This window comes from Lithobates pipiens, unplaced genomic scaffold, assembly GCF_037356315.1.
Source record: "Lithobates pipiens isolate NorthernLeopardFrog02 unplaced genomic scaffold, aLitPip1_a1.2 Scaffold_13, whole genome shotgun sequence".
NCBI classification, from domain to species: domain Eukaryota; kingdom Metazoa; phylum Chordata; class Amphibia; order Anura; family Ranidae; genus Lithobates; species Lithobates pipiens.
Window position 1 is genome coordinate 222767563 of NW_027507718.1, and position 27578 is coordinate 222795140.

Consider the following 27578-nt stretch of genomic DNA (forward strand, 5'->3'; position numbering starts at 1 on the left):
GAAGTGAAGGACAATGCACTTTGTGTACCCATTGGCTAAGGAGGCAGCCGCACCTCCCCCTGCTGCCTTCTCAGCCAGTGGGTAGCTGATGATAATCGGAGGTGACTTCCTCCCTCCTGAAATCATACCGGAACCTATGGAATACTGACCTGTTTTTCAAAGCGGGCATATCGGGAACATGTATATATCTTCATCTGGCATACAGCGCCCCGTCTGGGTCCTCTTCCCAGCGGCAGTGCGGCTCTCGCAGCTTATAGGCTACACTAGCCTAGCTGCTGTGAAATTGATGCTGGGGGGTTGGCCCCCCTGACTCCCCCCTTATCTACGTCCCTGCATTCAGCCTAGTGTGGTGCGGAACCAGTGCTGGTTCCCACATCACTTCTCTCCCACAGGCAGTTCACACTGCCTTCTGCAAACTGCTGCGGGTGTCAATACATTGACACACCCAGATCGGTTCACAGATCGCAGTGCGAACTGTGAACTCGTGCAGGATTTGGATTGCATAGGTGAGAACACCCATGCAATCCGATTCTAGTGCAGGAAAAGTCCCTGCCCCTTTTTCTGTGCGAATCCAATGTGACTTCAGCCATACAACTGTGTAGCTGAACTCTCATTGCTCAGAAATCGCATGTGATCAGCACAGCAATGTGATGTCTGTGTTCACAATAGTGTGAACTCGGGCTTAAATGCATGTCTAAAATTACATTTTCTTTACTAGTTTGAACCTGGGCTAAAGGTGGAAAATTCTAAAATGTTATGTTCTTCTTCTTTTTTATTTTTTTTATTTTTTTTTTTTTTTCACAGAAACGTGACATTTTTAACAAGGGTGTTTACTTTTTATATGCCCTGTATATAATGAAATCAAACTTGATAACTTTAAGCATGTGTTTTTTTTTTTTGTTTTTTTTTTTTTTTTATATATTTAAAATGTTTCAAGGTGGTTTAGAAGGATGGCCCATAGAAATTTTAGGAATTATGGCTTTGTGACGCACATATAGCCAGTGTAAACATGTTGTACACTTTTTTAAAAAGTGTCAGAATGAAACTATGGGAGCTGCAGTTGCGAATTCTTCCTAAAAGGTTGAAGGTTTAATACTTAATATTTAATACTTTGCCAATAAAACGCTCCGAACAGCTTCACCATTTATAACTGATCTTTACACTAACGTGAATAACAATTTCAGGGAATGGTGCGCTCATTCCAACAGTGTAAAACAAATGAATGTGACAATAGATATGATAAACAACTTTAATACATGTGTAAACTAAGTGATAAATACGTTTTAATATTTAAATGTGATAGTCACACATGATATAGTGGAATCCTCCTTTAAACTTCATGCTTCGTTAAGTGCCTCCTCACGGTTAACTTTAGTGATAAATACCACCAGGTGAATTGCCCGCTCACCTTAGGAAGCCCCCCCGGGTCTAATCCCACCTTTTTAATTGGTATATCTTTAATGTTCCTGATGTAGGGGGAGGAACCGCCACTGCATCTTGGTCTTCTCCGATGAAATGGACAGACTATTTCTCTAGAGAGGCGCAGAGTAAAAAGCTTTCAGCGCGCAAAATTGTATAAAGGCGTTCATTAAGACTAAATGCTCACAGTTATCGTGTGTGTGTGTGTGTGTGTGTGTGTGTGTGTGTATAGCCAAAAACCTCAAATACTGAGAGGCTCTCCTTCAGTGTTCACGCGACCCCCAGAAGTGACATCACTGACTCCTTCCAACGAGTTGCGTCACTTAGGAATTCTGAACATAGCTGCAATGCCTTTTGGGGCGCCCAGCTCAAATTACACCAAGTAGTGAGGGAAGCCTAAAGTCCTAGAGTATACGCTTAAAATCAAATCTACAATGGCACTACTTGAATTTCTTTTGTGAAGCAAGTTGGATATGTTAACAATTTGGAGGTTGTGATCAATGCTAGAATCTAGTCTGTCTTAATGGGGGGTGTCTATAGTATGCCTGTGAAGGGGCGCATGTTTCCCGTGCTTAGAACTGTCCCTGCACAGTGTCATTTCGCAAGGAAAGTCTTTTAAAATCGCTTTCCGTTGTCGGCTCCCGTAGTACAGAGAACACTCAATGAGTGTTCTCTGTATTAGCCGACAATTTATTCATTGATAAAAAAATAAAAAATGTTACAGATAAGCCCCCCGCCCGCAGACCCCCACAACCACCGGCCAGGGTTGTGGGGATGAGGCCCTTCTCCACAGCAACATGGGGACATGGTGCTTTGAGGGGTCACAGACCCCCAAAGCATCCTCCTAATGTTGAGGGCATGTGGCCTGGTATGGTTCAGGAGGGGGGGGCGCTCTCGTCCCCCCCTTTTCCTGCAGCCTGCCAGGTTGTGTGCTCAGATAAAGGGTCTGGTATGGATATTTAGGGGGACCCCCACGTCAAATTTTTTTAATTTGATGCGGGGTTCCCCTTAATATCCATACCAGACCTGAAGGGCCTGGAAATTGAATTTAGGGGAACCCCCATGCTTTTTTTTTTTTTTTTTTTTTTTTTTTTTTTTTTTATCAATGAATGAATTGTCGGCTAATACAGAACACTCATTGAGTGTTATCTGTATTACGGGAGCCGACAATGGAAAGTGATTTTAAGACTTTTTTTTTTTTTTTTTCCTTGCGAAATGACACTTTGTGCAGGGACAGTTCTAAGCACGGGAAACATGCACCCCTTCACAGGCATACTATAGACACCCCCCAGGTACGAAATTTAAAGGAATATTACACTTTTATTGTTTCACTTTAATCATTATTAAAATCACTGCTCCTGAGAAAAACTGACGTTTTTAACTTTTTTTTGCATTGATCCGTGTCCCCTGGGGCAGGACCCAGGTCCCCAAACACTTTTTAGGCCAGTAACTTGCATATTAGCCTTTAAAATTAGCACTTTAGATTGTGAACGTTCGAGTCCCATAGACTTTAATAGGGTTCTAAAGTTCACACGAAGTTTAGGTCTGTTCGCAGGTTCTGGTGCGAACCGAATGGGGGTGTTCGGCTCATCCTTAATGCTGAACACTTCTTGCATGCCATCCTGCAGCATAAGCAGTCGGTTCCCTCTGAACCATACGAATATCTTGCCTTAGGGACTAGACTCTAAAAAAAGATAGCTTATGTTTTTATATTGTATGGTTTTTTTTTTTTTTTTTTTTTTTTTTTTTTTATATATATATTTTTTTTCATTTTAGGTACAACAAATGTTTCAGTTACCAAAGTAGAAACAAAGGAAATTAGGTTTTATGAAGTGGACCAAAGGGTGGTAGACCTGAAAGTTTACAGCAGACTAACTCAACAAGGTGAGCCTGTAGAATTAATACCATTTTACAAGTGATGCACCGATTCCAGTTTAAGCATGAGTACCCATACTTATCAAGTGCATGCCAATTATATTTGCGTGCTGTGTAATTTGAGCTTATATAAAATGGGCTTAAATCACACTGCAAAGAATTGCATGTCAAGTTACCAATGTGATGCGATTTCTGTCAATTTCCCACACAGCTCATGTTGACCCGGCTGAAGTCATATTGACAAGCCTGGGTTCACGCAGGAGCAGTGCGGGAAGCCTCATGTACATTCAGAAAAATCTCACTGCATTCCTATTCAAATGGCATGTGATAATTTGCAGTACGGTTTGATCCCATTAATTTAGTATGTGCTCAAATCCCACTGCAGGAAATATTTGGTTTTAGTATCAAAGCATTTGCATGAGTGCAAGTACTTGTGCAAATGGTTAGTGTTGACACCAATACCGGTATTCACTAGATTTGCCAATTCACCAGAGTTGGCTTTTCCAGGTGATAGGCATTTTTGTATTTTGTTCTGGAATTGCACCAATAACCCTACACTGCTCTGAAAGGCTGAGAAATGCAGATGCTTCAAAGTTACGCATAATATGTAAGTATGTGGATAGAGTATGGTATCTACAACCTTTTCTATAAAAATGTCATAGCCTCTGGTGCTCCAGCTACATGCCAGTCTCCCTACATACAAGCCTTTCGTAGGACACTGTACTGGTCTGTAGACAACCTACAGTGGTAAAATATCCTCGCTCAGCCATTATGCAAAAAAGACCTATAGCTCTAGAGGTAGTGGCAAGAGACTTTAACCAAGGCTTCCCAAATGTGCGTGCGCAGCCTGGCCAGTCAAGCCCAAGCTTACAGTAGGCAAAGGAGGCTCATGACGCTAGATGAGAGGCAAAGTGGATGCTTTTATAACTAGTAGACATGTGCGATTCGTTTCATATGAATTTCTGAAAATTCTGTATGATGTAGGAAATTTAATTTACTAATTTCGGATCCAAATTCATAACTAACTTTTTTTCTTTAGTTTTGTTAACTTTTCTTAAAATAAAGTTTAAAAACCCAGGAAGTCAGCAAAGCACAGGTATGGTGGGAACCGTTCATAATGGGCACAGCAGGTGTACATACCCGGGAGCCCAGCACAGGGATGGTGGGAACCCTCATAATGGGCAAAGCGGGTATACAGACCCGGGAACTCAGCACAGGGATGGTGGGAACCCTATGGGAATTTCTATGCTTACGAAATTTTATATGAAATTTTTGCACGGACACATGACTGGTGTTTGCACACCAATCAGAGGAAGTCAGCACAGGGATGGTGGGAACCCCTCATGGGCACAGCGGGTGTACAGTCAAACCCAGGAACTCAACACAGGGATGGTGGGAACCCTTCATAATGGACACAGCGGGTGTACAGATCTGGGAACCCTATGGGAATTTCTATGTTTACGAATTTCATACGAAATACGAAATTTTGTCAACATATTTTGGATCCAAATTAACAAACATGACTGGTGTTTTGCTCACCAATCAGAGGAAGTCAGCACAGGGATGGTGAGAACCCCTCATAATGGGCATAGCGGGTGTACACTCAGACCCGAGAACTCGGCACAGAGATGGTGGGAACCCCTCATAATGATAGATTCATCATAACGAACTTTCGTTATTTAATGAAAAGTTTATGAACCTAACGAAAATTCGTATTTTGTACGAATCCGACTTGAATTTTGTACACGAATTACTATTTTTTTTTTTTTTTTTCAAACGAAACAAATTTTTTGATGGTGCCCATGTCTAACTAGCGGTCAGATATTTTTCTGATCAGTAGATAGACATCTCACAATATTCTAATCTAGGTTGGGAAAATGTAGTGATTTTAGCCGACAGTAGTTGCTTTGACTAGCAATGTTGTATGACTGCAGGCTCTGGATGATTGTAATCTGGCCCAGAAGACCTTAGTTGACTAGGAATGTTGGCTATTGCACTTTCCGTACACTTTCCGTACACATGTACAGCAAATGCAGATATTAATGTACAAAATTAGTAAGTTATAAACTGCTTATTTAAAATCTGTTTGCATTACAGGAAGTAATGGCTGCTCTATAAATAATGGTGGGTGTAGCCAAATCTGTTTGCCAAACCTTTTCGGCCATTCGTGTCATTGTTCAGCTATGCATTATCTGGTGAATGATACATACTGTGCTGAAGAGCTGAGGTGCCCCCAGGATTCTCAGCCTTGTAAAGATCGCCTAAAATGTGTCGCTAGAACCCAAATATGTGATCAAAACATAGATTGTTTGGATGCCTCTGATGAAGAAAAGTGTAAGTACATTTAATTTTATCATTTAAAATCGCAAGGCAGTTCACATGGAAAAACTAAACTGGTCATGGGAGGGATACATGGCTGCCTTGACCACCTAAACATGCTTGTTGACTGGCTGTTAGGGTGACCATCAAGGAGCCAGTCCCCTGCCTGTGGCACCTTCCTGCCCATTTTCCCAGCCCTCAGCAGATGGGCAACTTTGCTCTCTAGCCACAAATGACTGGAAGATCAAAGAGACCTCCAAAACCAATGAACCATTGAAGCTGCCCATGTACAAGTGTGCAGTCCCTGCTACCAGCAGCTGCAATGGAGCTGGATTTTGGGTGGCCTTCAATGCACTTATCGCAGGTCTGTTAAGGTGGGTGACAAAAGGGCCTGTGCCAAGGTAGATTTCTGGCAATAAAGCAGAACTAAACCATCAATTAATGAGTTTTCAGGGAGGAGCGTAACAAAGACTAGAGCAGCTGTGTATAGCAACCAATCTGCTTCCATTTTTAAAGCTTAACTGAACAAGCTGTAGCTAGAAGTGGGTTGGTTACCATGCACTACTGCTCCAGATTCCATCTTAGTTTTAATAATTCCACCTCTCAAAGCATGCCATGAACAATTGAGCACAGGCTACACAGTTAAACAGTCAAGCCATCAAATAGCTGGTGTCATAACTTGCACATGCAACACCATGGCACTTGTGGATGATCCTGAGGCTAAGATGGCAGCTTCCTTGGCTGTAAGACATAAAAGGGTTTAGTTCCACTTTCAGGGAACCGCTATACAGAGAACCAAACCTGTACTGAGGCAGATGGAAGCGGCAGGTGAGTTGCTGAATTCTAGTGCATTGCTGCCTGTCCCTTGCTGTGCTCAGATCGCTGCCTGTGACCCCAAACTTATACTCCACTGTACCTTATTGCTGCATGTCACTGTTCAGCATTGTTGCCTTGTGACCCTGGACTTGTACGTAATTGTGCCCCGGTGCGTTGATTCTGCTATGCAGTTTTATGTACCTAGATTGCTTCCCTGTGGACTTGCCCTTTAAACCATCTGCTTGTTGCAATCCCCCTGTAAAGAACCCCTTGGCCAATGGTCCTAAAACCACGTTGAACACGGTGTTCTGTTCCATCCACACATCAAAATGACACACTGCTAATTTGTAAACTTGTTCCGGGTCAGTGAACCAGACCAGGACTTCTGATTTTCTATGATTGGTTTACTTGTATCAAATTGGTGTGACATAGCAGTGGAGCAGGAGGGCAAGCATGACAGCCAAGCAACTAGCCTTTTCAGGGAGTTCCACATTGACAACCACCATGTTTCTCTCGTGGCTGTTTTTTAGATCCACTATAGGGACAGAGGAGCCATCACAACATGCATTCATAATGGGTGCATGTGTTTGGGCTAAACTGTCAACTGGCTTGAGTGTTTAGGGATTTTACAGGTAATAACTCCCTGCCAGGATACACCCACCAAAGAACTATATTGTATATATATATATATTTTTTTGTCTTCTGTCCCAATTTTTAATACATTTCCCTACCTCCTGCCTGCTTAGGTACATTAAATAAACTAATATCAGTTTACAGCTCATTTTTATTCTGTTCTATGAAGCTTATGTAATAACAGTGGGCTTTTTATATATGTATTAGTGTCTTGCAGTAGCATATTTACTTTTTCAGTTTTTACCTCATTCCCTGGTGCAGTACAGCTACCTTGCCAATAGCCATTATTTGCTTTTTTCCCTGTTTAGCACTTGACCGCAGTGAAAAGATCTAGACAACCAAGCTCTTTAGGCCTCATGTACACTGCTGCTGCTAAATGGACGTTTAGGAGCAGTTGGGCATTTCTTTTCAACTGCTCCTGAACTCTCCTCCTATGCTACCTTATCAGTACATGTACACGGGGTCGTTTATAGTAGTTTCTAGGCAGTTAAGTTTAGAGGCTTTTTTTGGACTGCAAATGGGTTCAGACGCTGAGTTTAGAGGCATTTCAAGTGCCAAATGATTATAAATATGCTAACTCGTGTTTAGCCATGTTTCGTTTACAGGCGTTTTTTTTTGTTTTGTTTTGTTTTTTTTTATTATTTTTTTTTGCCTATTTTGACTTGTTTTTTTTTTTTTTATGCGGCAAAACTGATGTTTTAAACGTGGGTTACGATCTCACGTTAAATAGTTCAGGAGCGTTAAAAGTCCCGTGTACATGAAGCCTAACATGCACTGACCTTCTTGAGCAGCCAAATTTTTATACTTGATGCTACAATGCAAATGTATTCTAGCACCAAGTGTCTGTATATTACATGCAGTTCATCTCCAAAGGCATACAGAGCAATGGTGCTACACCCCTCTACAATGAAACTACAAATATCTCCTGGGATATTTGCCATTGTTTGAATTGATAGCCAATAGTTGAGGCTGTTTACTAACACACATTGTGATTTTCAGGTGCATACCTAAAAGGAAGTAAACCAATTATTCCTTCGCCTCTGGCTATCACACCATCCACAACCAGACATTTGGGAGTTCCAAGATTTCATTTCAGCACAATTGCAGATGAAATTGAGTCTGAAAGTGACCTGACCCCAGAAGAACTTGAAAGAGAATCCAGGCCTTGCACCAGAGAGACCTGCAGCATGAAAGGAGAATGTGTCATTGAAAAGGATGTTATTAAATGTCAATGTGATTCTGGCTATAGCGGAAATATTTGTGAGGTTGGCGTACAGCCACTTGCTGCTCCCATAACTCTTGGCACTATTGCAGTATTTCTTGTGTTTGGAATAGCTGCAGGAGTCTTTGTATATGTGTCCAGAAGAAAAGCTTTACACAGGTTAGTTTTGAACATTAGTGATACGCTCCCTTTTTTTTTCCCCTAAAGTTAACATGGTATTGATATTTATGTGTAACCTTCTTACCACCTATCTAGACTGATTTTCTGAAAATATGGGACTTAAGTGCTATCAGGTTTTTGTACTGCAATGCTGTATTTGGCATTACATTTTACTGTAATGTATATTACATACCAGGAAACTTGAGATTTTCGGATTGGGCCATTTAAAGATTTTTGACCTTGTGCACACTGGACGTTTTTGCAGCTGCTTCTAGGGGCATCAGGTGTTTTTTCCTTGTCTCCATTCCCCTACATGTTAGCTGGTGTCCATGCACACATGGGCTTTAGTAGTGGAAATTTAGAGGCGGGAAAAACCCACTGAAAGTGCGTCCAAAAGCAGCAGTTTTGGCAGAAAGGGTGGACACTTCTAAATTTGTCAAAATGCTAGGCTTGCAAACTGCATCTCAAACATGCAGTTCATGCAAGGCAGCCCAAGAATTTACCGGAACTGGAGGCTTTTTGCCAAGAGGAATGGGCAGTTTTACCTGAGAATAATACCACGAGACGTCACAATGTCATTGATGTTAAAGGGGGCAATACACGGTAAACTTTTGATCAGGGTAATTTTGGTAGTTTCTGTTGTTGTGATTAGGAGTAAACACAGTTGATAATGGCTTCAGCCAAACACTACCATGAGTTATTCATATTCTCTGAAAAATGGCCAAGAAATAATAAATTCTGCCAGGGTATGTAAACTTATGAGCACAACTGTATATACACTGCTAAAAAAAAAAATCGGATATTGATCTGGTCATTTGAGTAGCAGAGGGGGTTATTAATCAGTTTCAGTGGTTTTGGTATTAAATTAACAGGTACACTAGATGGGCAACAATAAAACCTCCAAAGCAGGAATGGTTTTACAGGTGGTGGCCACTGACTTTATTTTCCCTACTCATCTTTTCCGACTTTTTTCACTAGTTTTGCATTTAGCTAGGGTCAGTGTCACTATTGGTAGTATGAGGCGATACCTGGACCCTATAGAGATTGCACAGGCAGTCCAACTCCTCCAGGATGGCACATCAGTATGTTCCATTGCCAGGTTTGCTGTGTCTCCCAGCACAGTCTCAAGAGCATGGAGAGCCCAAGAGACAGGCAGTTACTCTAGGCGAGCTGGACAGGGCTGTAGAAAGTCCTTGAAGCATATAACAGTCCTGCTGATGGATTTTGTGTGAGGAATAGGATGAGCACTGCCAGTCTGTTCAGGAGCTCAGTAATGCCTTAGTCTAGATCTGGGAGAAAATACCCCAGGACACGTCCTCTGTCTCATTAGGAGCATGTCCCAATGTTGTCAGGCATGCATACAAGCTACTGAGTAACATAATTTTTTTTTTTTTTTTTTTTTTTTCCTCGTAGCAAAAACAAATTTCCGCAAAATGGACTAGCTTGATGCATCACTTTTTCACTTTGATTTTAGGGGTGTCTTTGAATTCAGCCGTCTGTAGGTTGACTTTCATTTGCATCAAATGTGGCATCCTGTTCCAAACACAGTACCCAGTCCATCAGTATAGATGACCAGCATGATGGTTTTTCCCCATTGAGGTCTGAGTTTTCAATGTGTTCCCCATTTTTCTTTATTTTATTTTTTTGATAGCGGTGTATGTAGCCCTACCCCTGGCAGGTGCTGCTTGGTAATTTGGGTTCTCTCGGACACATGTCTTTGAATTAAAGTTACCACAAGCACTTAAAAGAACAAGAGTGCCTTACAGCATTTGTAAAGGTTCAGATTTTTTATTTAATTTTTTTACATGTTATATATCTGTTCTGTGCATTGGCTTTGCACAGAGCAGCCCTGAACCTCCTCTCATTGCTTTTTATGGGGGCACTCGTGCATACTCGCTCCCATGCCGGCTTTGTCTGAGACAGTGTGGCTTGGCCCCACCCCCTCAGCTGTGGTTGACCAATGGCTCTCGCTGCTGTCTCTCAGTGAGGGAGAGCTTCTGCTTTTGTGCGCATTGCTGGGTTGGGCTCAGGTGAGCATAAGGGAGGAGCTACACATAGAAGGTTTTTTCCATTCATGCATAGAATGCGTGAAGGTTAACTTTCAGCCTTTAGACACACTTTAGCTCAGCTGGAATTGGCACTAGGAAATACACAAGACTGTTTAGGGGTAACTGAACTCAAATGTATTGGCAAAGGTTAGAATAAAAGGGGGTTCACGCATAAATGAACACAGAAGCGTAGGTTCAGGCAGTTTGCTAAATGGTATCCATCTGCCAAAAACTTGGGGTTCTGTACTACTAGACTGTAACCAGCTCCTAAATCAGCAAGTCGGCAATAAACTGCATATGAGCATTAACTGTAAGGTGAATATTACTATAACTAGTCTACAGTGCACTTTAGAACGGCTAGGATACAGTGCAATATCCCATGAGTTACTTGGGTACCTCTTGGCATAAGAAATCTGGAAGGGTCACTATGTGCCAGCTATAAAGGGCTCAGTCTCCCTGGCATTTTCTTGGCCAAGCACCTGGCTCCATATAATTTAAGGCCAAGAAAGCACTGCTTGTACCATTATAGATACATCTGTTAAATTTTTATTCTATGCGTCTTGGCTTCTCTGAGATGGAGGGGACCTTCCTTACCTTCCTAACCACTGTTAGAGGAGTTCACGTTATTTATTTTTTTGCACATTTTTTTTTTATTTTTATTTTTTTACATCCATAATCTGCAAATTGTGGGTGCAATGCCAGGTTAGGGTGTGTAGCATGTCTGACCTCATAGGCAAACCTCTTTTTAATGTAGTAGTTTGATTCACTGAAGTTACACATACCAGATTAATACAAAGTAGATATATACACCACTTTTGAGAAAATCCCTCTGGGTGTTTGTTCTTTGGCTTGTTGATGAGGAGCAGGATCTGTATTCCTTTAGAGGTGATGAACCCTTTTGAGAATCTCACCAAAACTGCATTTTTATTGCAGAGTATGCCTAAAACCTGACCTGTATCTTAGCTCAAACTTTGGGAAAGTCAGTGAGACAATCTCACAACAGAAAATTACATTTCTGGGGGCATACTGTACACAATCTGTACGGAATGCTTCCAGGTTACTATACTGCATTTAATTTTACAGCAGTGCAGAATAAAATGGGAAATAACTTTTTTTATTTTTTTATTTTTTTAACCTTCAATTGCAGTTGTATATGCTATAGTTGATATTTTAGTTCACATGAAAGTGGAGTTACCAGTTACCCTTTAAAACCCCCTAAACAAATTTTGTTGAAAGCCTAGACACTATAGAATAAAATGGTTGCAGCTGCAATTTGTCATAATTGTGATATTCATTGCTAGATTTTTAGATTAACGTAAATGAAAGGGTTCACTTCAACTCCCCCTACCTCTCCCCCCACCCCCCATGCACTGCAGCATCCCAAGAACTGCTACTCCCAACGCTACTTTGAGTAAGCCTATAGGTATGGAAGAAGTCTGTCAACAGAACCTTAGAGTAGGCAACCCCACTCACCACCCCCCTCTGCCCTCCCTAAATTGCAGGACTATATTGGAGCATGCCGGAATGTTCAAAGATCATGTGCATGATCTCTCCTTCCCACTGCTACTACAGAGGGAGACTTCATGCATTGCACATGTGCTTGGTCAGTTGCTGTTGGGATAGGGGCGTACTGGAATCTTTGAAGGGGATCGGGGGAGCCTACTTTAAGTTTTTGTGGATAGGCTGTGTACAGCTCACAAGTATAGAATGACAAAGTACCCTTTTTAAAAGTGTGGCTTGTAATGTTCTCGGAATGCTGCAGTGTATGAGGGCGTTTGTGAAAATTGTCTATAAATTTTAGTGTGAAATACCCAATTTTTTGGTGAAATATAAGGTGGTGCCAAGTAAATACCGAATGTCATGCCTCGCTCATGAAACTGCAAAATACTACACTACCCAAAATTGCCCATAGGTGACTTGAAGCTATTACAGCTCATTGGTTCAAAGTTGATGGAAAATGATGGCCTTAGAATGCTGCTCTCATTCTAGACTTGCACCTTCACAAATCCCCCCTCTACAAAAAAGCCAGAAACTGGGACTATAAAGGTAAACTCCTAGCTGCAATAGTAGCTACGTTTTTACATAGCGGCTCACCCAGGCATGGTAGCCAAAAGTTGGCTTTTTGCTCAAATGGAGACAGAGTGCAAGAAGGAAAGTGGCAGAAGCACAATATAATTCCAGACTTAATTTTATTCAGACTTGTATCCAAGTCATTGCATTTTTGGGGTTCAAAGGGTGCCAGTTTTTGCTTGCGTCCATCTAGTAATGGTTACTTTACAGTAGAAGCAAGGTAGCTCAGACCTCTGCCATGTATAAATGTGCTTTTACTATACAAAAATGATGTACATACAAAACTATTACAATATTGGGAATACAAGAACATACCTATAACACGCAAAAGGCCTAGCAAATAAACGGTGCTCTTAAGTTAACTCTGGTTACAGTGGGTTCATGATTTGCATTGCAATGAGGACCCAAGCTTCTATAAGCAGTTGCTGGAGATCCGGTTGAAAGCATCCTAGTCTTTCAGACATTGCTTGGTCTTGAGGTATTATGGAGTCCTGATCCAGCTTATGCTTTTTTTTTTTTTTGTCAGGTTGTAACAATGGTCTACAAAAGCTTGGCAAACTTGTTTGCCTTGGTTAAAATGAAATATAACAGACTGCTCAAATTGTACCATTTTCAATTAGAGGCATTCTCGAATTCTACCTCAAGATGGCACTCTGGTATTTGTACATGCCATAGGTTATATATGTCAGGTTGTCCATCTATTGTTCAAGACAATTGCACAACAATAGACTGAACAAACATTAACTAAAATATAACAATGGTATTGAAGTTCCCATTGTAACAAGTACACAGGCTGTCCTCAAAGGTTTGTTTTGAAAGGATATTTCTCAAACGAATGCCTGATTGTTTCAATCTTAAGTCTGATGGGGAAATAAAATCTCTATCGCAACACAGTTTATCAGGGCTAGATATGACAGAACATGGTGATCATAGTGTTTTTGCTTTGTTTAAAAAAAAAAAACTTGTTTTAAAATCCATCTACATGTTGCATGTATTCTAGAAATTTTATAGCATATCTGTCGCAGTTCTACACAGTGAGCCCACAGTCGAGCAGGTGACACGGGATCCCCCAGGGCATGGAATCTAAGAGCCAGCCGGTGTTCCGCCAGGGACCCCCTCATGAGGGTTTGGGCTTAGCTGCGTGCTGACCCCAGGTCACGACCCCCAGGTTCACCCTGCTTGCTAGGGAAGTACCAGAAGACTGGTAGACAAGGATGGATGAAGCAAAGGAGAGCCGGATAGTGAGCCAAGGTCAGGGTAGGCTGCAGACAACTTAATCAGAACAAGCCAGGTTGGTACACAAGAGATCAGTTCCCGAGAGGTCAGGTAAAACGGGTTACATGAAGGGAGCTCTGAAACAAATGTTGCTCAAGCAATCAGTAGCTGGTTTGAAAGGGATTTAAATAGAGAAGCACATAAGGGGCTGGACAGGAAGTAGCAGGAAGGAAACTTGTATTGGGCAACAGGTGATGGGTGGCGACACCCATAGCTGCAGAGTGCACGGAGCCGAACACCAGCTAGTGGAACAGATGCCAGCCGACCTACAGCAGTAAAGGTGAGACACAGATCAGCTCTGTAGCTGATCTGTGAAAATCTTTTTATATGCTCATCCTGTATTTCCCAATTTTCTAGTCTTGGGTATTCAAGTGCTATATCCAATACAACTTGCACACCAGTCAATACTGTAGATTGACCTATCTAAAGTATAGACTGCTTTCCTCCTTGCATACCCAGTAACTTTAGAGGTTGGCTGCCTATACTGTATTTAACATGAAAATAAGCAGCTGGGGAAAGCTACTTTTTTTTTTTTTTTTTTTTTTTTTTTTTTTTTTTTTTCTTAAACCAAAATTAATTTTATCAAAGCCAACGAAGTGCAGCTGCCTTGATAACAGTTCCAATAATGCACCTACATGATACTTGGAGTGTGAAATCTGCTAAAAGCTGATTTGGCCTTTTCAGAAACTAGTAAAATGTATCTTTGTAAATGCAAAAGTTTGTGAAAAGTAGACTGGTGCTTTTCTAGTAGATGTGTTTTTCTATTGCATTACATTTATTAACTTCTCTTAATATCCTGCACTTAACAGAACCTCCAGTTCTGCTTCTTCAAGAACTTTGACTCGGCAGTCTGATAAAGACTTTTATCCCCTGGAAGCTAGAACAATGGAATCCACTTTCCTTAACGATGCTTTTGATGCTGAAGGCAATGCTATTGAACAGGTAAGTCACAGAAAATAATGAATTGAAAGATCTGCCACAACTAGATGCATGTACTGACTGGTTTATAACATCTCACAAAATTTTTGCTTGGAAGTTGAGTAAGACGGCATAGATGGGTTACAGGAAATACATTTGCACGATTCCCCCCCATAAACAATGTTGACAGGGGAATTCCTGCTGCCTAGCAATTGTTTTCTCCTGTAGCAGGGGCAGGCATCCCCATCAGGAGAAGACTGTGATTCTCGCTAGCGGCTATAGCAGCCACTTGTGATATTTGGAAGCAAATCCAGCAGGCTGGTTGTACCCAAGTTGATCGCTCGACTTTGTACATTCAGCCTACCCATTCATACTGAACCAGCCAAGATTCAAGCTGTTTTAGATTAACGTAAATGAAAAGGTTCACTTTTAGGGAAATCTCCCCCTACCTTACCTCCTCTTACCCCCCCCCCCCCCCATGCACTGCAGCATCCCAAGAACTGCTACTCCCAATGCTACTTTGAGTAAGCCTATAGGTATAGAAGAAGTCTGTCAACAGAACCTTGGAGTAGGCAACCCCACTCACCACCCCCCTCTGGCCTTAGTGCTGTAATCCCTAGTTAAAGCTCTTAATTACTGTATTGACCCATTTTTCCTACAGCTTGTATTGATTTCACTATTGGACATATCCTGTGTATCTAGTAACTTGCCAATATGAAGTTTATTTTGTTTTTTGTTTTTTTTTTGTTTTATGCGCTTCAGCAAAAACATTATTTTTTTTTTGGGGGGGGCTGTGTAAGAGTCAGAACCAAAACTTTAGCTTTGAGTAGTCTTAATTGTAAAATTAGGTTTTTGGAATATAGCATACTATGAAATATTTCCTAAAAACTGTTGCAAACATACTATAGCAGCAACATATTTGTCTTTAAGCCTGGATTCACACTTTAGATTTAGACACTGCATGTGATTTGCACAGGAATCGCACTGCATTCCTGTGCACATCAATGCAAAGTCTGTGTTCTGCGATTGTTGCCATACATTTTGTATGGCTGAAATCACATCCACTCGAAAATGGTGATGGACCTTTTTTATTTTTCCCCTGCACCCAAATTGCATCACATGGGTGTTCACTGTGTTGTAATCTATTTCGGGGTGTCGTTATAACCTTGACACCTGCAGCAGATCGCCTGAACGCCATGTGATTGCAATGTGGTGTGGGAACCGCACAGGATTCACTGTTGTATCGCATAAGTGTGAACCAGAACTTTAAACTCGTAAATGGACCCGCCCCCTCATTTGACATGCAGCTGGTTTCAATGTTGACCTGCCTCAGGAAATAAAGTACAGTGGAACCTTGGTTAACGAGTAACATGGTTAACGAGCGTTTTGAAAGACTAGCAACTTTAAAAAAAAATCCTGACTGTTTGCAAGTGTCTGGCCAAATGTGGTACTGCACACCCCATTTAGCTTGAATTCTGTTAGTTTTGCCAGAGGTGCAGTGGTGCGGCTGACATTCGGAACGGTTCGGAAATACTGCGTTCCCGAGTGTTTCCGAGCCTTTCCGAGTTCAGCTGAGCTGTTTGCGTATTTTTGAGGCTCTCGGCACCCCCCACCTCCTGGCCACATGCGGTATTGCATGCAATAAAAGGCAATGCGAAAGGAATTATCCTTGTTTCCATTGACTTCTATGGGGAAACTTTGATATGCACTTGAGTGCTTTGGATTACAAGCATTCTCCTGGAACTGATTATGCTCGTAATCCAAGGTTTCACTGTATCAAGTGATGAGTATTCTGAGACACACTCTTAAAGCAGCCCATGGCGACAGTGATTTAGAAAGAAGTGTCAGGGAGGACTTGTAAGTGGGATGTAACAGTTTTAGAAAGGATTTGTAATGCTTTTAGAACTGGAGTTATTTCTAGATGGCTATTGTATGATATGGCATTGTATAACTAAAGATATTGTCTAAATCGCTAATCACTGAACAATGGGCTGCTTTTTAAGTTTCTCCTGACACGGTTTAACACCTTCAGAGCCTACCTAAAGTGCAGCAGTAATGGAGCTTGATTTACTGAACACAGGCACTATACTACCAAAGTGCATTAATGACGACTAGCCTAGGCCTAAATGTGCCTTGTCCATAGAAATGAAAGGATGAGAGAGCAAAGGGCGCTTGCAGGATGGTTTTACGGCGGGAACAGTCCTTATGATCTTCTGACTGCTATTGTTGGGGCCCTTTTAAGAAGTTTTGGTGCACTTAACCATTTTTAGTAAACCAGCATGCAGTATAGGTGCAGGGAAGATGCAGTAAAGGTATGATATACTTAATGTCCTGCCTCCAGTAGCTTAGTCCCTGCTAGCAGTGTGAACAATGGGCAGGGAGTCCTCTCGCCAGTACCTGTAGTGCAAATCCCCACTGTAGATTGTGTGCACAAATACTTTTAACAAAGAGTGCCTTCAGCAACAAACATTAGCTCTTTATTAAATTTCCATGGTTAACACTTGTTTTTTGTATAGCTTGTAAAGAGTTGACATTTTGGTGGCATCTGATTTAATTTCATAAAAAAAAAGCACATAAACACTCTAAAGTTAACTAGTTCCCGACTGCCAGTCGTCAAATGTCGGCCAGGTGGTGCATCTCTTGTGGCGGCAGGGCGTCGTATGACGTCCTCCTGTTTAAACAGGGAATGCGTGCGCATCCCTGTTCCTTCGGTGGGGGTGTGTCACGGAGACACCGCTTGCCACAGAGGGGGGTGAACAGCCATTGGATATGGCCGTTTACCGCGTGACTTCATCACAGATGGTTACACCCCCACTGTGCACGGCACGATTGAAAGGCTGGGAACACTGCTCGTCACGGACGCTGGTAAGCAGCCATTGGCCGGCTGTTTACCCACGTGATCGGCTGTGATCATTTCACAGCCGATCACTAAATGTAAACAAACCACGGTAACGAGATGTTACCGGGTTCTCTTCCTCACACACCGATCTCGTGTGAGGAGGAGATTGCTGTAACATCTCATTACCGCTTAGTGTACACCAATCACACTGATTGTTCCCCCCCCAATAAAGAGGACCTGTCACTGCCCATCATACTACCTGTCACTCTGTCCATCTGAGTACCTGTCACTCTGTCCACCTGAGTACCTATTTGCAGCCCATGCCTCATAGAATATACGTTGGGGTGTTTACCCACAAAATGACCCCATTTTGGAAAGCAATTTCACTCTCCTGGTGCTCCAGGACGTTCAAAAGTGTGATAGAGGCCGAACATTGAAGTAGTACATCTCATTTCATTCCTACCTATGTGGCCAGGCTGTGTAAAAGTCCTACACATGTGGTATCGCCATACTCTGGGAGGTGTAGAAGAATGTGTTTTGGGGTGTAATTTTTGCTATATACATGTTATGTGTTAGAAATATCTTATAAATTGACAACTTTGTTAAAAAAAAAAAATTTATTTTTTTTTCCCACATTTTCCAAAAACTTCTGTGAAAAAAAAATGAACCGTTCAAAAGACTCATTATGCCTCTCAGATTATACATTGGGGTGTTTGCTTTCCAAAATGGGGTCATTTTATAGGCAATTCCATCAAAAGTGTAATAGGTGGCTATGAAATGAGATGTCATTTTTGCTCATAGAATGTCTGAAAGTGCCACTTGTTGGGCCTCTGTATGTGAACATGCGGTGTAAAAGTCTCACACGTGTGGTATCGCCATACTCGGGAAGAGTAGCAGAATGTATTTTGGGGTGTAATTTGTTGTATGCATATGCTGTGTGTGAGAAATACTCTGATAATATGACAATTTTGTAAAAAAAAAAAAAAAAAAAACTTCTTTTTGCAAAGAATTGTGGGGAAAAAAATACAACTTAAACTCACCATACTACTTACTTAATACCTTTGGAATATCTACTTAGTAAAAAGGGGTCATTTGGGGGGTATTTGTACTTTCCTGACTTGTTAGTGTCTCAAGAAATGACATACACCTGATGTACTGAAGGCCTGATCAGATGTGATCAATTTTCAGCGATTGGCACCATAGTTTGTAGACTCTCTATTATTTGGTCTTTGTGAAAGTTATAAACTAATGTGGGTTATTTTTACCAAAGATGTAGCAGTATAAATTTTGGCCAAAATTTATGAAGAAATAACTAATTAGCAACATTTTATGACAGAAACAGGCATTTTTTCACAATTTACGTTTATTTATAGCATAAAAAAAACCACTAGTGATTAAATACCATTAAAAGAGAGCTCTATTTGTGTGGAAAAGATGTAAGTTTCATATGGGTACAGTGTTGCATGACTGAGTAATAATCATTCAAACTGTGGGAGCGCTGACAGCTGAAAATTGGTCTGGTCAGGAAGGGGGTGTAAGTGCACTGTATTGAGGTGGTTAGACAACGTGTCACAGATCCAGTACATTTTGTGTGTATAGGTTTCTCTTATGCTATATTTTTCTCTTGCTCTATATATCTAATATTTCGCCACAAAGTTATCTATTAAGATTCAAGATTTTTATTTTTTTCAGGGCACTTAAACATATCATTTGCAGATTAATGAACTTTTTACTAATCCTTTTATTTATTTTAATTTTTTTTAGGAATGAAAGGGTTTCAGGTAAGCATCATTTCTCTAACATAGATGACCATAAATGCAACATGTTGGATGTAAACCATTACTATTGCTTATATTTTATTTTTCAGCATGTTTCACAAAATTTATTTATTTTTATTTTTTTCTTGCGCAAATTTTTGTAAAGTGTTATACCTTCTATAAATTTAGTTTTTGCAACAGATTATCTAATGTATAGTTGTACAATTTCTTGCCTGTAAATCCTTCCAGTAGCTATTTATTGTTGCTGGCTTCTAAGCCACTGCTTTGCAGTTGGCAGCAACTGCTAGCAGCCTGTCGTATGCCCTTTAGTTGCAGTTTCACTTCCTATCAGGACTATTAGATCAGCAGTCAAATGGCCAACTAAAGAAGCTTGCATGGTAGGCTGACGATGCTGCTGCAAATTGAAAGGCAGTGCCTTAGTGTCAGACTGCAACAGGAAGTTACTGGTAGGATCTGCAGTTAAAAAAAACAAAAAAAAACTTGTAGATTCACAAAGCGATTTTCTTGCTGTATGTAAATTTAAGAAAAAATAGATGTACCATGCATGGTAAAGATTGTAAGACTTACTATGTATACCAAAGAGAATTACATATGGCAATGCTGAGAGTTTGTACAGAGTGCATAGCATAATGACCCTTTGAAGTTTGCTTTTGTATAGTCTTATTTTCACCAAATCTGCATATTTTTTTATTTTTTTGCTCTGCTTACTGGCGCACATTGAGAGCGCTACAAGGTGTGGCATTTTAGTGAATGTTTTTTTTGATTAGAAGTTGGAAATGCTGCCAAAGCTGTCCAATGTCCCCCTGTGTTCATCCCGTATTGTAAAAACAGCAACTCTGAGATCTGTGCTTGCCTCCAACTAAAAACTACCTTGGTTAAATTATCGTATTTTGCAATGTAGTAAAGACGGATTGCCTATTGTGCAAGATCTAGTACAAATGCAAAAATTGGAGACAATGGTACCCAAATGTGTATTTCATTCAGTTCAATCTCCTGCAAGCATACTTCAACCTATACCTTAGCTGAAGCTTAAAACCAGGAAATAAGTCGGTGCTAATGCAGGTGAGGGAGAGTGGAAATACCACAGTGACAATGAGACTTGATCCCTTCTTGGCACTTAAAAGCCACAAATATGCTAGGTGACCATGCAAGGTTGAGCTTCCATCAACTGCACTTTCCACTGTCACAATGAGACATTGGCTTGCACTATTGATGGAAATTTAACAATAACATATAGCTCCCCAATTGTGCAGATTTGCAAATGCTTCCCTAATAAGTTCAGTTCCTGAGTGCCGTTGAACCATCAGGTAAATTACCATGATCACTACTGGACCAACTATCTCCCCAATGACCACCACTGCACTGGCATGCACATCGCCACTTATTCCATCACACCTTTTAACTACACACCACTTACAAACTGAGCTATATATGCTCTGCCGCTAGGGATCTTTTTTTTTTTTTTTTTTTTTTGGATGGTATAATTTACTAAATGGGGGACACATTACAATACCACTATTGTCACAGCATGGCGGTTATAGGCCAGCATTTTTAAAGGAATGGTCAGCAAGGGCAGCCTACAGATATTTCAACGTAGTATACCGTACAAATTTCAGATCCAGATGGCAACATACCAGAGCAATATTAATTTCACTGTAAAACATCTGGCTTTATCTGTATATGATGTTTTTGATCTTGTAATAGAGGTAGAACTTTAAATTCTAATTTAAATGTTTCTTTCTACAGGTTCTGATTGTTCTCAAACGCCGTGTACTGCAGTATTAATTGATATTTATACTAATAAAAGTAAATCTGTTATACAACTGGCGTGTGTCTTTATCCAACTGTCATCTGTGTTCACACTGTAAAAGTTATTGAGGAAAGTATTTGTCTTTGAGGATATGCTTTAACTCCGCTTATGAAAAGCAAGAATTAACAATACATAAAACTTTAAGAATTTCTTTCCCCCATCATATATATGATGAGGGTTTTCCATCTATACCAGCCATTCTCAACCAGGGTTCTATGGAACCCTGGGGTTCCTCCAGAGGTTGTTAGGGGTACCTTGAGCTGTGGCTGATGAACCACCTTTTTGATGGTGCCTACAGAGTTCAAGGTTCACAATCACTTGGCAAAGCCAGCAGCATGACACAAAATATATTTTTAGTGGTCTTTAAGGGTGGAATTCTGAGCACCACTTTAAGGGGAACCTTCTTCCTATTGACCACCAGTATAAGGGAGCATTGTTCTTATTGACCCCTGATGAATTGGTTTTAAGTGTTCCTCGAGACCTGAAAATTTAGGGGTTTTCTCTAGGGTTAAAAGGTTGAGAGAGCCTGATCTATACTAACATTTTTGGTGCTGCTGTAAAATACAATACCAAACATGATTTTGAATACCAGAGAGGATGAAGGGTTAATCTTTGAATAAAAATTGTCTGCCTCCATTAAATACATGATTCTGCAACTTGGGGGTGTTAAGGAAGGCCTTGGTGGTGCTAAAAGGCTTGAGAAACTATTTGGCATTAATGGTTTAGGCCAAAACCATTTTTTCTGTTCCCCGGCAAGTTATCCATTTATTTTTTGTGTCCCTCTTGGTAATGGTCACCAGGACAAAACGGGTAAATCTACCAGACGGGAAAAGCTAAAATTTTACAATTGCCATCAGAGCAACAGAGAAATCTAATAACACCTGTTGTGGTAACAACTGTCTGAAAGGGGCTTTGTAGAAATTCTCCTGGTTGTATCTCAGTGACATGAAATTTATAGGAGGTCTCCCAACAAGACACAGCCAAGAGTATCTGAATAGAGCCGGAATAGATTCAAAAACATTTTGGTACACTTTTAATACTGGTTGTCCATCGAACTTTAATCCTGACTTGACCGAGAATACATCAGAGAGAATGAAAGTACAGCTCCTATATCTTTAGTCTCTTTTCATGCATAGGGTTTTTTTTAAAAAGCAGGTCTTTTAAAGATTACAGCAGCATACATGCAATTTAATAGGTTTCAATGTACCAAGTGGTAACTTTGTGTTCCCATAAGTTTCAGACTCATTGCTGAAAATGGGTTAATATGAATCATTACTGTTCACTCTAACGAATGGCATTACTTTGGTCCATAATGAGATTGTCATTGTTAAATGTGTGAATTTTCTAGATGCAGTTGAAAATGCAAATGCACAGTTAACATTATTTTAGGCTGTGATATGGTGGTCCACAAATTCAGTGCCATTTCTAGTCTGTACTTCCAAAATTTCAGTATGGTTTTACAACACGGCACAAAACACCAAACAAGATGTTCAGAGAAGATGATAAACACTTTCTATCATACACAGCACATTTCTATCTGCTAAATGCAAACACAGAAGGAAGCTGACTCACTTCCTAGTCTTCAAATTCAGAAAGACTTGTGAACACTTTATGCTTTGCATGCAAATAGCCTTGCATGTAAAGGTGTAACATGGGTATGTATTAGGGTCGTTTGTAGCATAAGAGTGCTTCAGCTGCAACGAGACTTAGGTCAGTCAAATAGACAATCCACGTTTTTTGTTTTTTTTAAATTCCCCAGAGGGAATACTGCATTGCCTTAGTTTGTGCCCTTTAGAGATCCACCACATCTGTCCTGGAGGGTTTACCAAATAAGTCATTGCACTTTTGCAGTGAGGTCATATAATGTGACCTGCCTAATGAAGAGGGCACAGCAGCCATAATTGGCAAAATTACCACACTGCATGGCAGTAGATAACTTAAGATAAAACGGCTTATATTAACCCCTTCCCGACCAGCCACTGCAGTTGTACTGCAACAGGCTGACTCCCCGGCGCGAGCCGTCGTAGCTGTACGTAAGCTCTTTAAGACACTGTAGAAGCCATGCATGCCCAATGACCGCCGGGCACCTGCGATTGCTTGTGAGAACTGGGATCTGAGTGTGTAAACTCATAAATCCCGGATTTGTCAGGGGAGAGGAGACAGATCGTATGTTCCTACAAAGTAGGAACAACGATCAGTCTCCTCGTCAGCCACATTCCCCACACAGAGCATGCATAGGGAACATGGTTAACCCCTTCCCTGTCAGTGACATTTATACAGTAATCGGGTATTTATAGCACTGATCACTGTATAAATGTCCCAAAAAGTGTCAAGTGTCCAAGGTTTTTTTTTTGTTTTTTTGTCCGCCGCAATGTCTCGGTCCCGATAAAAATTAGATACTATCTCTCATCTTGTAAACGACCTGGTCATTAAGGGGGAAAATCTTCCAGGGCTGAAGTGGTTCAAGTGCAGCGCAAATCAAGGAATACATGCAGTTTTAAAACTTCTTGCTGGGTCAGATGGGTGTTTCTTTCTCATATTGTGCAATATACACATGACTTATTACAACATGCTATCTGATCTATTGTTATAATAAATAAAAAAAAAAAAAGTGCCAATCAGTATTTCTCAAATTATTCGATGTGTGAACAGTGTATGGCAGCAATTGTAGAAGTAGATGTATATCATTTTACTCTGCTTATTTCTTAACTAATTTAGCCATGGTGCTACCACACCCAAGTGAAATGCTATAAAACTGTTCTCACCCTTGTGGAATTCCTTCTGACCTGGCAAGAATATGCAAAAGTTATCATTGTTTGCCTGCTGTGACCACTTCTTCAGAAGTCATCCACTGAATTTTTCATGCAGAGAAATTTGGGCTAGTAACAGACATTATGCTACCAAGTCTATACTGAGCTGAGCCTGAAATTATCCCATACCTCATGCTTTGAGGGACATAAACACTGGTGGGGGTCATCTTGGGCTCCATTCACCCAGGTGTTTACATACAACATAAATCATAAGTTCAGAGATAAAAGCATAAATAAAATAAATGAAATGTAAATTGAACAAAAGTGCACAAATCAGTGCTTGTCACCATGTGACCAAATCAAAGTGCAAATCAAGTAGAAAGCAGAGTCCAAAATTGAAAGCCAGCTTAGCATAGCAGTCTTCCAATTGTGGGCAAGGCTAGCTGCAGATTTCCAAATGCCACCAACTTTTCTCCAGCTGCAAAACTGCATAACACCTCAGTGCACAAGGAAGTCTTGCTGGAATGTGTGACCTTCAATACAGAGTGGTCAATCAGCGCTTGTGTATTACTCCACAATGGCCAGGTTTACACGGTTTTGTATAATATAAATATAACATTGTTTAAATTCTTGATTGTGATTTAACTCTGGCGTTGTTGAAACTGAACCACATGTCAAACAATGGACTGCAGCTTTCTCAGTAATGACACGAGTCAAAAATGGAAGGGTAAGATTGGTGCGGGTCTGCAATATTCTAAAGCAAAGAATGTAGTCCTCAATATAATTGTTATGTTTGTAATCATACATTATGTGCAAATTAATGTGTAATTGTATACACTGTACACACATGCAGTGAAACTGATTTTATCTGTGAATAAATTATGATTTCATGGATAAATCATGTGGTATATAGTATCGCACATCTAAAGTGGGCAATATTTTTATATTGCAGGACCTGACTTTTTTTTTTTTTGCACGTACACATTGCACTTAAGATTGGTAATAATATATACCACTTATGGTTATTTATCCATTAAATATTGATATATTCACATATAAAATCAGTTCCACTGCATGTTTGCACAATGTATATAATTACACATTAATCTGCATATAATGTATAATGTTTGTAAATGGATTTAAATATTTTGAGGACTACTTTCTTTGTAATATTACAGACCTGTGCTAATCTTTCTCTCAATTTTACCCTTCCAATGTAATATTGATGCCAAAAGACTCTGCGCAAGAAAACCACTTTGAAGCGACAAAACCAAAGCATTTCCATACTGCGCATGTGTGCTTAATTTTTTCCTTTTCCGTCTGTCTTCTTTACACACACCTACAAATTCCAGTGGCAAGAATCTGGATTCATACAGCTGGAATTGACAGATGTGTGCAAATTTTACAGGCACAGCTATTGATAACTGTGAATCCAGTCAATTACTGGCTGAGACACCCACTCTCCTTGGCTCTCTACACATCTAGTCTAGAGCAGTGATGGCGAACCTTGGCACCCTATATGCTTGTGAACTACATTTCACATGATAATGCACTATGCAGTGTAGTTGAGCATCATGGGAAATTTAGTTCCAAATCTAGGGTGCCAAGTTCCCCTGTCGGGGCTGGGCTCAGCTCTTTGTTCTCTGAGCTGGCTGCTCAGCTGTCGGGTAATTGCCAGCTCCTAGCTCTCCACAATTCCTCAGCTGTTGCTATCCTGCTAGTCAGTCCTGCTTACTAAAGCTGTGCAGATCAGAAGACCTTTGCCTTCCTCTTGGTCAACATCGGAGACAACATCTCCTGCATTCCGGTTAAGACTAGCTTGACATCCTTTCTGGCTCCAGATCCTGCTTGCTGTTTTACTACACTCATCTCTGGCTCGTCTGACTATCCATTTCGGTTCCTGAACTCTGGCTAGGTTTTGATTACGTTTGTTCTACTTTTATTATTAAACAAGTGTGTGATTTAATTGTACTTCAGTCTCGGTCTGATTTCATGGTTTATTACATTGCCGTCACTGGTCTAGAGTATCCTGCGATAGTCGGTGGGAAAACTTAGTGCCGCCTCTCTACCTTTAGGCATAAAATCTTGGGCTCTTTACAAATCCACCCAAGTCTCCCATGCAGGGTTCATCACCTGGTAAACAGTACATGTTGCTTTTTTTTTTTTTTCTCCATTGTCGGCACAAGGCACATGACTAAATCTTATATAAAGCCACGCCAACCCTCCACTAAATATAATGTGAAATTAAAAAATAGAATATGAAAATAAAAATAAAGACTGATACAATTATGCAAAAAGACCTCAAATAATGTGTAGATAACCAAAAAAGCCAAAAAATGGCATAAAGTGAAAAAAGTCCAATCTAAGAAGAGTTCATAGGTGAATCCAAATAACGGACGTTAGTGTTCTTAAATGACAGCACCACAGTGGTTCAACACTTTCCAAGGCGCGTGAAATGCCCGTCACCATATGTTGAATGCGCTTACCAGAAAATATATGGAATGAAGCATATATAAATGATCAGTGGATAACATCCAGGTTAACCTTCCTCAGCTGGGTCAGCACTCCATCTTAGTGGTATTTCCAAGATAGTAGTCTGTTCAGTGGTCTCGATATGAAGCACTCAGAGGCCCACAGAAAAGAAAGGGACTGACATAGCGTAATAACGTAGGAACAGTTTAATAAATAAAAGTAATGCACTTACAAGTACGTAGATAAAACGCAGCATATAGGAGCAATTTAAAAAGCCGGCCGGCAAACAGGAGCCCGTCCTCCTCTCCTACAATGTGGTGGCGTCACTGCGTGCCTTCCCAGACGCGTTTCGTCATACCTGACGTTGTCAATGGGGAACAGGCAGCGCAGTTGACATTGACAACGTCAGGTATGACGAAACGCGTCTGGGAAGGCACGCAGTGACGCCACCACGTTGTAGGAGAGGAGGACGGGCTCCTGTTTGCCGGCCGGCTTTTTACATTGCTCCTATATGCTGTGTTTTATCTACGTACTTGTAAGTGCATTACTTTTATTTATTAAACTGTTCCTACGTTATTACGCTATGTCAGTCCCTTTCTTTTCTGTGGGCCTCTGAGTGCTTCATATCGAGACCACTGAACAGACTACTATCTTGGAAGTACCGCTAAGAGATGGAGTGCTGACCCAGCTGAGGAAGGTTAACCTGGATGTTATCCACTGATCATTTATATATGCTTCATTCCATATATTTTCTGGTAAGCGCATTCAACATATGGTGACGGGCATTTCACGCGCCTTGGAAAGTGTTGAACCACTGTGGTGCTGTCATTTAAGAACACTAACGTCCGTTATTTGGATTCACCTATGAACTCTTCTTAGATTGGACTTTTTTCACTTTATGCCATTTTTTGGTTATCTACACATTATTTGAGGTCTTTTTGCATAATTGTATAAGTCTTTATTTTTATTTTCATATTTTATTTTTTAATTTCACATTATATTTAGTGGAGGGTTGGCGCGGCTTTATATATACTTTATTACTGTTGGGTGCCATATCACATTTATTGCTGCCGCCTATTTTGTTAGTTTGTCAATTTTACACTATTTTTCCTAGCGCGGTTTACATTTTTCCTACATGACTAAATCTACAGTAATAGCAGACTGCCTCTTTATCA

General features: G+C 40.6%; 1 protein-coding gene across 1 annotated transcript in view; it reads left to right on the forward strand.

The window, feature by feature from the left end:
* Positions 1 to 21194, forward strand: part of LOC143975874 (uncharacterized) — a 215635-nt gene extending 194441 nt beyond the window's left edge. Inside the window, exons 28-33 of the mRNA XM_077478427.1 lie at positions 3196 to 3303; positions 5392 to 5628; positions 8062 to 8443; positions 14646 to 14778; positions 19358 to 19374; positions 21118 to 21194. Coding sequence (XP_077334553.1) covers positions 3196 to 3303; positions 5392 to 5628; positions 8062 to 8443; positions 14646 to 14778; positions 19358 to 19363 — 866 coding nt within the window. The 3' untranslated portion in view covers positions 19364 to 19374; positions 21118 to 21194. The remainder of the gene's footprint in view (positions 1 to 3195; positions 3304 to 5391; positions 5629 to 8061; positions 8444 to 14645; positions 14779 to 19357; positions 19375 to 21117) is intronic.
* Positions 21195 to 27578: the final 6384 nt, after the last annotated feature.